Source organism: Typopeltis vanoorti, chromosome 5 (assembly GCF_054136105.1).
Source record: "Typopeltis vanoorti isolate ZY-2024b chromosome 5, IOZ_Tvanoo_1.0, whole genome shotgun sequence".
In the NCBI taxonomy this organism is placed as follows: domain Eukaryota; kingdom Metazoa; phylum Arthropoda; class Arachnida; order Uropygi; family Thelyphonidae; genus Typopeltis; species Typopeltis vanoorti.
This window is the reverse complement of record NC_143553.1, coordinates 142,859,885-142,872,571: the sequence shown is the minus strand read 5'-3', so window position 1 is coordinate 142,872,571 and position 12,687 is coordinate 142,859,885. Positions and strand designations below refer to the sequence as shown.

The following is a 12,687-nucleotide window of genomic DNA, read 5'->3' as shown; positions in this document are numbered from 1 at the left end:
AAACGACTGTTTCACCATTAAAACGTGTACGAAGCATTTAATATATCACATATAAAATGAAACTACTTCATCTTTTTTTATTTCTTTAGGTTTGACCTATCGTATGATGCAATCGCTCATGGTTTACCCCAAATAGACACAACTAAAACGGCCATTAAAGAAATCTGCCCAACTTTCCTTCAACCCGTAAAATGCGAGATCAGTCGCTACAGAACTCTTACTGGAATGTGTAACAATCTTGATAACCCTTCATGGGGAAGTTCAAGATCAGCAATGATTAGATTTATTCCTCCAGAATATGCAGATGGTAAGTTTGTTCATATAAAGACTTTTTGTTTTAATATTTTTCTTCTTTTTCCTTTGAGTAAAATTTGTTTTCCCCTTCGTATTATACACCCGGAAGATGAAATAATAAAAAAGATTTATTATTCATAACGTTTTTCTAGCAATATTAGTATATATTGTTTATTGACAATGAATATCGGAATATTCTCATTTGCAATTAAAAATCCATACCACCGTAATAAGAATATTAGAAATTAATCAAATTAACATTAAATTAGAATAAAAGATTCATATTTAAACACCATTTTGTTTTACCATAAAACACCACTTGATCCGCTATCTATTTGAATTTTCAGTTTATTACACTTAAAAATTCACACATCAAGTAAAAAATACTTCATGTTTTATTTGGCCTGCTTCCTTATAGTCCTTAACTGGTATAAAGGGGCGAAGCAAGAATGCTTTTCATCTTCCCCGTTATCTGTAGAGGACAGTGTAGGGATAAGGTGTTATTGAGCTATTAAAGCTCAGATCATGGCAGGAGGGTAACAGCAACAGCTGAGCCTCAGTTAGAACTTCATTGTCTACAGCATTGCCATCCATTACCCTCCAAGGGTATTATTAATCACCGCATCTCATGGTCGATTAATCTTCTCACAACCGCCTGCTTAAGTTCTTAAAAGAACTGGGTGATGGACTGAGTCCTTGACTATTTATCCCGTCATCTGAATGAATAGAATCTTTGTGGATTGGATGTTATTGAGCTAAAAGCTCTAGTCATGGCTGGGTAACCTCAGTTAAAACTTCACTGGCATTGCCATCAGCTACCCTGGAGGTCCTGAAAAGGACTTCCCCTGGTAGACCGTCCATAACCGCCTGCTTATATAGTTCTTATAAGAACTGGCTTAAAGGGGCGAAGCAAGAATGCTTTTCATCTTCCCCGTTATCTGTAGAGGACAGTGTAGGGATAGGGTGTTGTTGAGCTATTAAAGCTCTGATCTATGACATGAGGGTAACAGCAATAGACGAGCCTCAGTTAGAACTATTGGCTACAGCATTGCCATCCATCACCCTCCAAGGGTTGGATTGAATGAATCAATCCCCTGTTTCACAACCGCCTGCTTATATAGTTCTTATAAGGACTGGCTTAAAGGGGCGAAGCAAGAATGCTTTTTATATTCCCGTTATCTGTAGAGGACAATGTATGGATAAGGTATTATTGAGCAATTAAAGCTCTGATCATGGCAGGAGAGTAAGAGCAATAGCCGAGCCTCAGAACTTCATTAGCTACAGCATTGCCATCCATTACCCTCCAAGGTCAAATAAATTATTTATTCCCATCACCAACCGCCTGCTAGTTCTTAAGTTCTTAAAAGAACTGGGCGATGGACTGAGTCCTTGCCTCTTTATCCCGTCATCTGAATGAAGAGCATCTGTGTGGATGGAGTGTTATTGAGCTAAAAAGCTCTAGTCATGGCTGGGTAATGGCAATAGCCGAGCCTCAGTTAAAACTTCATTGGCTACAGCATTGCCATTTGTTACCCTGGAAGTCCTAAAAAGGACTTTTTCTTCACTTGCTATAGTCTAATACTAAAAAAACTAATCAATACATCGATCAAATAAAATGGTGTGCGAGAGTTTATTTTGAAAAAAAGCTAAATTTTTCATAAAGTATTAAAATTTTAATTAAAATTATGAGGGAATATTAGATTAACAAGATTTATTTAAAAATTAGAGAGTATTATAGAACAAATCGAAAATTACATTCTTGTATTTATCCATATTTAAAAGCAAATGCGAAAAATAAGGATGGGTTTATCTCGTAGTGTGATTAGATAAGAATTTTTGTTATATTGTCATATAATTTAAAAGTGTAAGTATATTTTATTGCTCATAAAAGTAATCTTATATTCTGTGTAAACAAAAATTAAGAGCAGTTCAGTAAGTTATAATTACATTTTTGCCACTGCATTTATCAAAAGTTTGTTTCTATTGAGGACATGAAAAAAGATCCCCAATATAATTTCTTATACGCAGGCATTTCTGCTCCTCGCTCTTCGTACGATGGGTCGCGATTGCCGAGTCCACGAGTCTGCAGTCTTGTGCTTCATCACGATGAGAGTGAACATGATTTCGGCGTTTGCAACATGGTAGCTGCATGGGGTCAAATGTTGGATCATGATATGACTCGAGCTGCACCTTCTTTAGGTAAGTTCTTCACAATTGATAGTCTTGGAGTGAAATGATTTCTTAAGCTACAAAAAATGAAATAAATGAAAAAAAAAAAGAAATATAATAATAATAATAATAATAATAATAATAATTATTATTATTATTATTATTATTATTATTATTATTATTATTAATTTCTAATTATTTAGAATTAATTACGATTAATAAAGTAACATTGCTGAATGGTTATTACAATCTTCTGCAATATCTCCCCCCAGATGCCTATTTAAAATCACTAATAGCCTTGGGTCAGCTATCAGCGACCCAACCATGAAATGCAACCATGAACTAATATTAGTTCATGATTGGCGTTTCGGTTACAACCGACTTGATTAATCGTATTAATCCGTTCACACATCTATTTAAATTCTTTTATAGTCACTAATTAAATGAAATTTATAAATCTCATTTTATCTTCCTCTCAATGTCAAGGCCAACCAAATAACGCAACAAAAGATCTTTATTCACACACACACACACACACACACACACACACACACACACACACACACACACACACACACACACACACACACACACACACACACACACACACACACACACACACACACACACACACACACACACAATGCTGGTCAGTGTTTACACGAATAACAAAGCAGAATTTCTATATAACTTTATACAAGGACAGAAAATATAAAACTATGCATTCACGTTTATTTAAATATTTATTTTTAAATTGCAAACCATACTTGGGAAGAGAAAATGGTTTCGGAAAAATATTATAATTTATTGTAAAAAAAATTATCATTGGTTTATATATCACATAAATGTATTTATATATTATCATATACATTATTACAAAAACATTTTCAAAAATAGTACATTTTATAATTTTATATTAATATATTCATAATTATTAAATGATTAATAATTAATAACATCTATACAATTTTATATTTTATGTTAATAAAATATAATTTTATAAATTCACCTTGCAACAATTTGAATAAAAGTTTCCATAAGAAATTTTTCGAATTGCAGTCTGGGTTATAATTCTTGCCTTAGTTTAGAGGCAAAGACAGCACAGTCGTACTATACTATAAGGCATTAGGTGCTAGGAGTAGATTAGTTTAAAAACCTGTCGTGAAGCGTCACCTTTGGGCAGCGTGACGATGTAGTAATTCGGTGGAGAAACTTCACGGTAATTACGAAGAAAGTATCATCTGTGAAATACAATGTCCTTGCCTGTAGTTGGTACAGGTTATCTGCAGTTTAATCATTTACATATCTGGAAGAGTTCCTATTCCTCTGTCCTAATGACACATTTCATGTACTGTCGAGAGAGATATTTTGAAAAGGTAATTAAATAAAGAAAAAATGACTAATTGCGATTGCATGTGCAGCAGAATACATCCTAGTAATAATGGGCCAGCCGCCCTGTATTTGATCATATAAGAAATTATTTTAAATGAAACTAAACATATTTAAATTTTAAGAATCTAAATTTAAAATAAGAATAATTTATAATAACTATGAAAAATAATTATAACTTAAAAAATAATTAAAATTATTTAAAAGTTTTAAATAAAAAGAAAGAAAAATAAATGATATAATAATTTTTAATTATCAACCTATTAAATTTTTAAATAAATTTACTATTATAATAAATAATATTACATAAAAGTAATATAATATAATAAAAATAATATTATATTATTTGACACTTATATTTTGTTTTGTGCGAAATTAGACAACGTTGATGTTTTCAGCATTGAAGTCTACAGTTTTCCTATAAAATGATCGAAGTACGCTGCATTAAACTCTTACTCCAATATTTTCCTGTACAAAAACATAATAGTTTTGTGTAATTCTGGGAATAATACACAGTGTTTATGTTTATTTAAAATATAAAATAAATGAATAAATTATATATATATATATATATATATATATATAAATTAAAGTGTCACTGTTGGGTATAAGTAATATCGTTGACAAAGTCACCAGTGACAGCGAAAGGTTAATATTTCTGACCCTCATTATTTTATTGACAGTTTTTGGAAAAATTTTATTTTTGATAGAATTATTCTGTTCTGACAACTAGCGATCTGATTTAGAAATAATACCGTAGTCAATTTTTACTCAGATGTTTTTATGGTGTCATAAGAATTCTATGCCATATAAATGTTTATTTATCAGACATAGTGAAGTTTTAAAATCAAATACGGTGACAAACAGATTAAAGAGACGACAAATGCTTGATTTCAAAAAGTTATAGAATTTCAAGCCATTTGAGTACCTTGTCTTTAATACAAGGCATTGACGTTATTTTATTTTTTAATTTCCTTTTTTTTAAATTATTATTTAAAAACAAAAAAAAAGCTAAAAAGATATTAAGATTTTAATTTTTATAATTTATTTTCGATTTGTAAAATAATAATTCGAATATTCTAAAAATCGCATTTGCACACTTTGCGATAAGAATAGCCCCAATGTAGCTCATGCATGTCGTACGAGGCGACTAAAATGGGTATCCAGGGAGGGTAATAAATGGCAATGTTATGCCAATGAAGTTCTAACTGAGGCTCGGCTATTGCTGCTACCCTCTTGCCATGATCAGAGCTTTATATAGCTCAATAACACCCTATCCTTACACTGTTCTCTACAGATAACGGGGAATATGAAAAGCATTCTTGCTTCGCCCATCTAGCCAGTCCTTTTAAATTATTAGTTTAAATGCAAATTTTGTATTACTTGTTTAAATTCAATTTAATATTATATTATATTATTTAAATTTAATATTAAACGATGTCATCTTTTTCTTCCTTTTATTTCATACGTTAGCTATTTACTGCTATTTATAACACAATATAAAAAAGTCAAGTATCACATTTATCGATTTCAAATGTACCTGCTTTGGTTGGAAAAATGGTGGTGATCAATACCAAGCTTTTTTTTTTTAGAGGCCGAAGAGGTTATGGATGTGATGTGTTCGTACACAGACGATATAGGCTAGGTGTGAAAGTCAACTCAAGAGGAGAAAGCGGTCCTAGTTGGCAATCAAAATATCGAAATTGAAGTAGAGTGAAATAAGACAGGATTGTGTATTAATAACATTGAGATTCACTAAAACCTCCGTAGCTCAGTCAGTATAGACGGAGCCCTTTGGTCGGAAACACCTGGGTTCGATTCCCGTCAGTGACGTGAGGATCCTTTATCTGGTCTCTTTCGACTAAAGGTGAGTTAGCCGGTCTCATATGGAGGTAGGGTTTTTTTTCACCCGGAAACTAGGATAGGAGGAACAGTTTGTATGCAATCACAGAGCCCTGGGGTACTGAAGCATTGATGAAAAAATCTGAAGAGCGATCAGAGTGAAAGTTGGCAGTCCACTCACAAAGGGCAGGAAGGAAACCGTAAGATATAGCTTGACAAGAAATCCGACATGCCAGACTCAAAGAAATGGATTGGAAATATCAAAATATGATTTTCTTCAAACATTATCATCGCTTATTTTGGTTAGCAAGGAGATTTGCTGCAGTCTGAGAGTCGTGGAATCCATGTCGGCAATTACTAAGCAATTGTTGAGACTCCAAGTGGCGATGATGAGCTTTGCCATTATTTTTGAGAGTTCTGAAGCGAAAGAAATGTACTGCAATAGTTTCATGGATGACTTGGATTTTTCTTTTTAGGAATAGGCTATCTTATCACCTACAAAGTGAAAATAAAGTGGGTGAAAGTAAGTGGTGTGTATGTAAGGGATAACCCTAGGATTAATAGTATTATTTTTGTCAAACAGGAGAAATGGTGACAACAGCTGTGTGGATGGGAAAATAGTTCAGAAATCAAGTCAGCTACTTATTTCAATGGATCAGGTTGTAAGAGTTGCTTGAATTTTCATCAAGGATGTTCACTCTTGACTAACCGTGTTACTGATTTCAGAAAAATCAACAATAAACAGGGATTTCTTAGCATGCCATTACTGAGACTTGGTTGCCAGAGGATGATAGAATCCAATCCGATGGTCGTATTGTTTCCAGCGAAGACATGCAGAATAATAGGGGGATAAATATTAAATAAAACAAAAATTATATATTTTCATTAATTTTTAGTATTAAGAAAGTGCAATTGAAAGAAAAAATATATAAGCCTCACAATTTACCCGGTTATGGCATGTCAAGTCTTAGCAGTTTCTGTTTTTTTTTTTTTTTTTTTTTTTGAATTTTGCAGTGTTTGTTATGCAGTCAGCGTATTCCTGTCGCTTTTATACTTGTCAGAAAAATGTATTTTTATTAATTTTTTATATGTGCAAACTCTTGGAAATCATCCCACTCGATTTCTTTGAAAGAGATTTTTATGTTACCACTGATTATCTTCTTGCTCAAAAATAAATTCACTAAAGAAAAAAAACTCTTTATATTAAAGCGTGATCAAGAAATACCGAACCCAGAATGATGGGAAAACTTCCTGTCATACACAAAGAAACAAAATCCTTATAGTCCTTATAAGGACTGGCTTAAAGGGGCGAAGCAAGAATGCTTTTCATCTTCCTCGTTATCTGTAGAGGACAGTGTAGGGATAAAGTTATTGAGCTATTAAAGCTCTGATCATGGCAGGAGGGTAACAGCAACAGCCGAGCCTCAGTTAGAATTTCATTGGCTACAGCATTGCCATCCATTACCCTCCAAGGGTATTGGATTGAATGAATCATCACCGCATCTCACGGTCGATTGATTCAATTTCTCCGACAGAAAATCACTTGTATGTCAGAGGGTTGTATTTTTTATAAATGAACTTCTATTTGGTGTATATTATAATTATCAACAAAGAGTTTAAAAACCTCATATTCCCATAAAAATTTAAACAAGAAGATGAAATATTATAAATCTAATCTTATTTTATAATTGAATTAATAAAAACTTAAAAGAAAGTTTCGAATAACTGTCAGAGAACTTATGAGAAATCAATCCTGCCCATGATTTCAATAATCATCAATGCACCTTCGATGAGTTCCTGATTTCTGTATAATAATAATAATAAATTTTAAAACATGAACAGAAAATGGTTGCATGATATGACAACAGCGATCACAGCTCTTTATTCTGTTATCTACGATTGCAGTTTACGAAACTTGGAAGTGATTCAGTCTTTCGTAGGTGAGATTCTCTCACACGCATACAAAGTGCGTGCAGTACACATTTTAAAGGCTGAAATATACAGGTATCCCTTGATAAAATTGGTAGCGAGGAAAAACACCATAGTCTTGGAGGGTAATGGATGGTAATGCTGTAGCCAATGAAGTTCTAACTGAGGCTCGGCTATTGCTGGTACCCTCCTGACATGATCAGAGCTTAAATAGCTCAATAACACCTTATCCCTACACTGTCCTCTACAGATACAGATAACGGGGAAGATGAAAAGCATTCTTGCTTCGCCCCTTTAAGCCAGTCCTTATGAGGATAAAAGAGGAGGAAGAGAAGTCCTTTTTAGAACTTCCAGAGTAACAAATAGCAATGCTGTAGCCAATGAAGTTTTAACTGAGGCTCGGCTATTGCCGTTACCCAGCTATGACCAGAGCTTATAGCTAAATAACACCCCGTCCACACATTTTCTTACATGATTTACAGATAATGGGAACATGAAAAGCATTTTTGCTTTTCATGTTCAAGCCAAAAAAAATAAAAAAATTTAAATAACTATATGACGATTTTTCTTTAGAACAGACAGATGTTTCCAATTCAATTTGTGACAAAATAGACATTACTACGCTCAACACTTATTCAGAATCACAGGAAAGAGAAATTCAGCTTGGGTGGAACTAACATTTGTTATCTGGTACTTGATTTTTGGAGCGCAACATAAAGATTTGTCTGATAAGAAGCAGGATTAGGAGTTTATTGCTGATGTAGAGTTTGTAATCAGTCTTTTTGATAGAGATAGGTGAATTTTTTTCTACTTTAGTACAGCTGGGAAATGCAGGATGCTTATTTCTCATATTCCTAGGCTACTTCACCAATGTGCTATTGAGATTCCAGCAAACAGGATTTTACTAATATTTTCCTCCATTTAATACTGATATTTATTTTAATGAAAAAGCCAGTTAATTAATAATCTTATATTATTAAATATATTTTACGAAAAGTACCAGTAGGGTGAAAACTTTTACCATACAGTGTATCCTTGGATATATTTAAATATTATAATTTCATCCCTAACTGGGAAAAAAAAAAAAAAAACTACACGTGATTGATAAGAAATGTTCAGCACGCCATTAGGAAAGTACAGGTAACAAAACCAGAATTTATTTATTTCGTGATGGAAGCGACGTCATTTCTAATGTCGAGTGCAATCTGTGGACACGTGCACCATCACTTGACCGGGACCTATATCTATAGTGTAGTCCTGTTTTATAAGGACCCTAACGTGCGTCCATGATCACGCTCCGTCACGCTATAACATCTGTTGTGCATTTTAATCACGGTAATAACGCATATTTTGTTCCACCGACAACCTTTTCGCTATTAATTTTATTACGGTTTCCCAGGCTCCTCGTGTAGGTCAAAGACCATCTTGTAAAATGGAGCTCTATTTTGTTCTTTCTTTGGGTCTTCTCTGTTTCGTTTTTGTTGTCAGAGAAAACAGGTCTTCGACCTTAGTTTGTGTGTGTGTGTGTGTGTGTGTGTGTGTGTGTGTGTGTGTGTGTGTGTGTGTGTGTGTGTGTGTGTGTGTGTGTGTGTGTGTGTGTGTGTGTGTGTGTGTGTGTGTGTGTGTGTGTTAAAGACGTTAGTCCATAAACTGTTTGTAGTACTCTGTGCTGTCTGTTCTTATATTTTTCCATGCATGTCCAGTGGCAAAAAACAAATAAGCAACTGAATATATATATATACAGTATATATTCTTGGTACACTGCAAGAGAAACTGAGCGATGCGTTTATTGATTTGCTGTTTTTTTTTTTTTTGCCATCAGATACACATGGTTTTTTTTTTTTTTTTTTTTTGTAATACAAAAAATTCAAAAACCCAAAATCATTACCATTTCAATAACTTTAAAACCTTTTTTTCCTCCTCCGAATTTCGTCAAATAGATTTACATTAATTCTACGAAATTATCAGATATCAATAAACATATTGCATATTCCAGCACACTATAGTTTATTGTAAATAAAAAAATACAATAAATAAATAAACATTTCAAACCTTACACTTAGAGTACTAACATTTCTATGAGAAGTAATTGTTTGTCATTGATTGGTGCATATAAGTATTAAAGTCAACCTTGTCTGAAAGTGAGACGGACTGCAAGGTTTAATCTTTCATAATTATGTAAAGTTTAAAAAAAATTAAAATTATTTTTATAAAATGAAATGACAAATAAATTAGAGGATTTTTTCAAATTATTTATTTATTACCTAATTAATTGATTAAATATTTAGTTAATAATTAATAATAACTAATTGATTAATTAATCTAATAATTTAAAGTTAACTATCCACCTTTTCTGATCATACCAAATAACTGTCTGAAAGATTAATTATAGTCTATTATGGTCGACCGTGAGATGCGGTGATCAATATCCTTGGGGGGTAATGGATGGCAATGCTGTAGCCAATGAAGTTCTAACTGAGGCTCGGCTATTGCTGTTACCCTCCTGCCATGATGAGAGTTTTAATAACTTAATAACACGTTATCCCTACACTGTCCTCTACAGATAACGGGGAAGATGAAAAGCATTCTTGCTTCTCCCCTTTAAACCAGTCCTTATAAAGATTGCTAATCAGGAGCTGAATCGACCTTGAGATGTGGTAATTAATGCCCTTGGAGGGTAATGGATGGTAATGCTGTAGCCAACGAAATTCTAACTGAGGCTCAGATATTGCTGTTACCCTCTTGCCATGATCAGAGCTTTAATAGGTCAATAACACCTTATCCCTACACTGTTCTCTACAGATAATGGGGAAGATGAAAAGCATTCTTGCTTCGCCCCTTTAAGCCATATAAGGATTATAAGGATTGCTAATCAGAACCATTAATAGAAAGTGGCAACCAAAACAGACCACAATTAAAGATGAAAAAGGCAAAGTATTGATGAATAAAGAAAAAATTGTTCAGCGGTGGACAAGATACTGTAGTGAGTTATATGAAGAAAAACTAGATTCAAATAGCATTGGGAAACTGACTGAAGAATTAAAGCAGATATCACCACCAGGTAATGGGCATGATATGGACATTTTAAGAGGAGAAGTAGAAAAAGCAATAGGACGGCTAAAACACAACAAGAGTCCTGGTAACGATAACATTACTGGAGAAATGATTAAATATGGTGATGAAAGTATGGTTACAGAATTGCACCAACTATGTAATATGGTATGGAAAGAAGGGAAAATGCCAGAGGAGTGGGTGAAATCAATATTAGTAACATTATACAAGAAAGGAAATAAGCTAGTATGTAAAAATTATAGAACAGTTGCCTTGATAAGTCACCTTGGTAAAGTGATGATGATCATATTGACAGAAAGATTGAGAACACAATTGGAAGCATACCTTGCAGACGAGCAAGCAGGATTTAGGAAGGATAGAACCAATTCAACAGATTTTGACAATGAGGTTAATGGCAGAGAAAGCTAAGAGAAAAAACAAAAACTTATATACTTACTTTGTTGATTTTCAGAAAGCATTTGACAGTATTGACCAGAACGTGACATTAGCAGTTCTGGAATCCTATGGAATTGATAAAAAAAACTAATAATCAGAATGCAGTTGCAGCAGTTAGAATAGGTGATGATTTGGGGAAATGGTTTAAAACAAGCAGAGGTAATACATAGGGTGACCCAATATCACCAAGCATTTTCATCGCACATTTAGAAAGAGCAATGGACAAATTGAAGGAAGATGCCAAAGGAATTAACAATCTGAGATTTGCAGATGACATTGTTATTGTTGAAGAAAACGAAAGAGAACTACAAAAAACACTGAAACTTTTAAATGAGGAAGGGTAGAGATTTGGACTTGTTATGAACTTGGAAAAAACAAAGACAATGGTATTTGGTGAGAAGAACATGAAACAAAAGATACAAGTGGATGGAACTGATGTAGAAAATGTAAAACAATTTACATATTTGGGAAGTAAACTGATATATGACTTAGACTGTAAAAAAGAAATAAAGATCAGGATTGCAAAGGGAAGAAGAAATCTGAAGGCCATGGATAGCATCTGGAAAAGTAAAGTGATCAGTCTGCAAACAAAACTAAGAGTATTGGAAACATGCATCTTCAGCGGTGTACTGTACGGATCTGAAACGTGGGTAATAAATAAGGAATCAAGAAAAAGAATTTTCGCATTTGAAAGAACTTGTTACAGGGAGATTCTAAGAGTAGGATGGGTACAGAAAATCACAAATGAAGAGCTCTATCGGAAGATACAACCAAAAGAGAATCTGATGCAGACGATCATAAAACGGAAGCTGCAATTATTTGGACACATCTGTAGAATGAGTGAGGATCGGAAGATAAAGACATTTATGTTTGGTATTTTGGACGGCTTAAACAGAAGAGGTAGACCATACAGGGAATGGATAGACGATATAAAAGACTGGTTTGGAATGGGCATACAAAACCTGTGACACTATGCACTGGACAAAGAAAGGTGGAAGAAGATAGTGAAACAGGCATCAGACATCAACAGGCAGTGAGCCCATGGTTCGTGATGATGATGATGATGATTGCTAATACGAATATCTCCCATGAGGTTTCGATATTTCCGTTTTCTTATAGATTTCCCTTTTGGTTGAAGAACTCCGAGAAGAGAAAGCTTCCCAAGCTGCAAGTATTGAAAAAGAAATAAAAAATGGCTGAAAAGCGTCGGTTTTTTTTTTCTTTTTCATTTTTTTCCTCTGCGTGTGGCATTGTGCAACCATTTTCGACCAAATTATATAATATAATATATATATAATATAGTTGTTTCTCAGTTTTCTTGAGAAACGACTAAACAGAATGAGAATTATACGGAGGAAATTCAGCTCCTCTGCAGTCACCTCTACCAACTGAATCCTTCAATTGATTTCGATGATGGAATGGAATCGTTTCATAGGTGCCTTATGATGCTCTGAGAATTTCGGTGTAAAGGAAAAAAAATTCCTCCGACATCGTTACATAACACGTCGTTCAACTCAACGGAACCAGCTATTCGCCGACGAGTTTATCCACCGTCTT

General features: G+C 33.7%; 1 protein-coding gene across 1 annotated transcript in view; it reads left to right on the top strand.

Annotated features, from left to right (window-relative positions):
• The window catches only part of LOC150106893 (peroxidase-like), a 98,142-nt gene that overhangs the window by 37,535 nt on the left and 47,920 nt on the right, over nucleotides 1–12,687 (top strand). The window contains exons 5-6 of the mRNA XM_090393498.1: nucleotides 90–307; nucleotides 2,323–2,493. Of these exons, the coding sequence (XP_090249624.1) occupies nucleotides 90–307; nucleotides 2,323–2,493 (389 nt within the window). The remainder of the gene's footprint in view (nucleotides 1–89; nucleotides 308–2,322; nucleotides 2,494–12,687) is intronic.